At 65.2% G+C, this 2,179-nt stretch overlaps 1 protein-coding gene across 1 annotated transcript in view; it reads left to right on the forward strand.

Moving 5' to 3' along the window:
* Positions 1-1,688: 1,688 nt before the first annotated feature.
* Positions 1,689-2,179, forward strand: part of LOC104507626 (mucin-4-like) — a 13,960-nt gene continuing 13,469 nt past the window's right edge. Inside the window, exon 1 of the mRNA XM_010148971.1 lies at positions 1,689-1,752. Coding sequence (XP_010147273.1) covers positions 1,689-1,752 — 64 coding nt within the window. The remainder of the gene's footprint in view (positions 1,753-2,179) is intronic.

Genomic DNA, 2,179 nt, shown 5'->3' on the forward strand with positions numbered 1-2,179 from the left:
CTGGAGTTACCCACATGCTGTCCCACACCCAGCTCCGAAATTTGGAGCTTGGGCAGGGTTTTGCCCCCTCCGAGCGGGCTGTGCTTGCCCATGGCAATGGCTCTGTGCTGGGGAGCCCCCACAGCAGGGCCCCCTCTTGCCCCCTGGGACTCGGCTCCGGCTGGCGCCAGTCAGGCCTGGGCGGGGAGTGGCGGGACCTGCCTCGCGCCCACGCGAGGGGCGTTGTGCAACCCATGCCACTGCGCAGCCAGAGCCAGGTGCCGGTGGGGGGCTGGCCCCTGTGGGGTCCCTGAGGCAGTGCTAACCCTCCCCCAAGTTGGTGGTGGGGTTCACAGAGGTGCCACCTTGCAACAGCATGGGGAAGGGTGTCTCTGTGCAGGTGGAGGAGGACCTTGGTGCCCAAACCCACCGGCTCCGTGGGCATTGGTGGTCCCTGGTGCCCAGGATGGCCTCTGATCCGGAGCTGGTGGCTTCAGAGGAAAGACCACGCCACGCACGGTGAGTCACCTGGCGGGAAGGGCCACCCCAGTGGGTCCCTCCCCGTGGCAGATGGTACCTGTGTGCCACGTGCACCCACAGCTCCACTCATGTCTGCCCCCCTCCCCCTTGCCCTGGTGGGTCCCTCCCCATGGCAGATGGTACCTATGTGCCACATGCATCCACAGCTCCGCTCACCTCTGCCCCCCTCCCCCGAATATGGGGACGAGGAAGTTTGCTGGTGCTGCTGTGGACACGACCATGCACAGGTACCTTGGGCTCTCCGTGCCTCAGTTTCCCCAACTAAGGGGCAGCTACCGCGGCATGGCAGCCAGGTGGGTTGGCTGTCAGTGAAGCAAGCAAGGCACAACACTTTCACCCACTTCTTTCCCCTTTCCTGGAGCTGGGCTGGGCCCCGTGAAGAAGCGAACGTGTTTGCTGACGTGGCCCCCACGGGGTCCCTTTGCACGGTCGGGTGCCCCCGGCCTCTGTCCCTGGTGGAAGGTGACCTGCAACCCAGGGCAAGGCCCAGCCCCACCATCCATGCGGGAACAACCTCCCCCCGGCTGGACTTACGTGGGCGTTTGCTGCGATGGCACAGATAACCCCTGCACGCCGTTCCTGGGTGGCAGTGCTGGGAGTGGGGCCGGGGTTGGATCAACATGTGGGGAACCCTGGGGCAAGAGCGGGAGACTGCTCTTTCCTTCTTCCTCCTTGGCAGCAATCCAACCCCTGCCAGGGGTTATTGGCTGAGCCTCGCAGGGAGCCAGCAGCAAATGGTGGTTGGGTGGGGGTGGATGGGGGGTGCAGGGCCCAGGGCTGACCCACCGCTCCCAGAGGTGCTGGGGACCCCCTGTCCCCACTTGCCATCCCAGGGCCTTTGGGCCAGGTGACTTTGCAGCCCATGGGGTGCTCCTCAGGAGTTGGGGACCCCAACCTTGGGATGTCAACCATGGGGTCACCCTGCAAAGGGCCTTGAAACCTCCCATGGCAAAACAGGTGTCCCCCAGCATCAGTGGGTCACCAGGACTGCGACACATCTGCCTCCATGGCAGGCTCCGAGGACACAGAGCCGTCAGTGCCCCAGGCAAGGGCACGTGGCATCCCCGTCCCCCCACCCAGGGGAGTGCTCACTGGCGGAGCCACCCTCTTGCGTCGCTCCCCTGGGACAGGGAGAGCTGCAGCCCTGTCCCTGCTGCCGAGGAAGCGCCATGAAGCGCTGGGGCCAGTGGCCGCTCTGGAGCTGGGTGCTGTGGGGGCTCTGGGTGCTGCCAGGTAAGTGCTGGGGTCACCTGCATGGCCGTCAGGCTGACTGGGTGGCCAATACCATCTGGGTGATGGGTGCTGGGCTGCAAATGACTCTGGCTGCTGGAATGCTGCGTGTTCGAGCCCGAGTGCCTGGCCGGGATTTGCCCAGTCTCTGCCCACTGGTGCCCCAGCCTCATCATGGACCCCCAGCTGTGGCAGGAGGGGAGGTGAAATGAGGACCCTCACCCATGGGGAAGGGGTCTGTCTTGCTCTCAGCATTGTTTGGGCTGTGGGTGACGGGGTAGGTAGCAGCCCCAAGGGCTGGAGACCCCTTTCTCCCACAGCAGGGATGGGGGTGATGGGGATCCCAGGCTGGTTTTTCCCTCATCCTGCCCTCACCTACCTGCTCTGCCACCAGTGCAAGCCGGAGAGATGGGGGAGCAGCCCCTCGCAG

The sequence above is a fragment of the Eurypyga helias genome, unplaced genomic scaffold (genome assembly GCF_000690775.1).
Source record: "Eurypyga helias isolate BGI_N326 unplaced genomic scaffold, ASM69077v1 scaffold20700, whole genome shotgun sequence".
NCBI lineage: Eukaryota > Metazoa > Chordata > Aves > Eurypygiformes > Eurypygidae > Eurypyga > Eurypyga helias.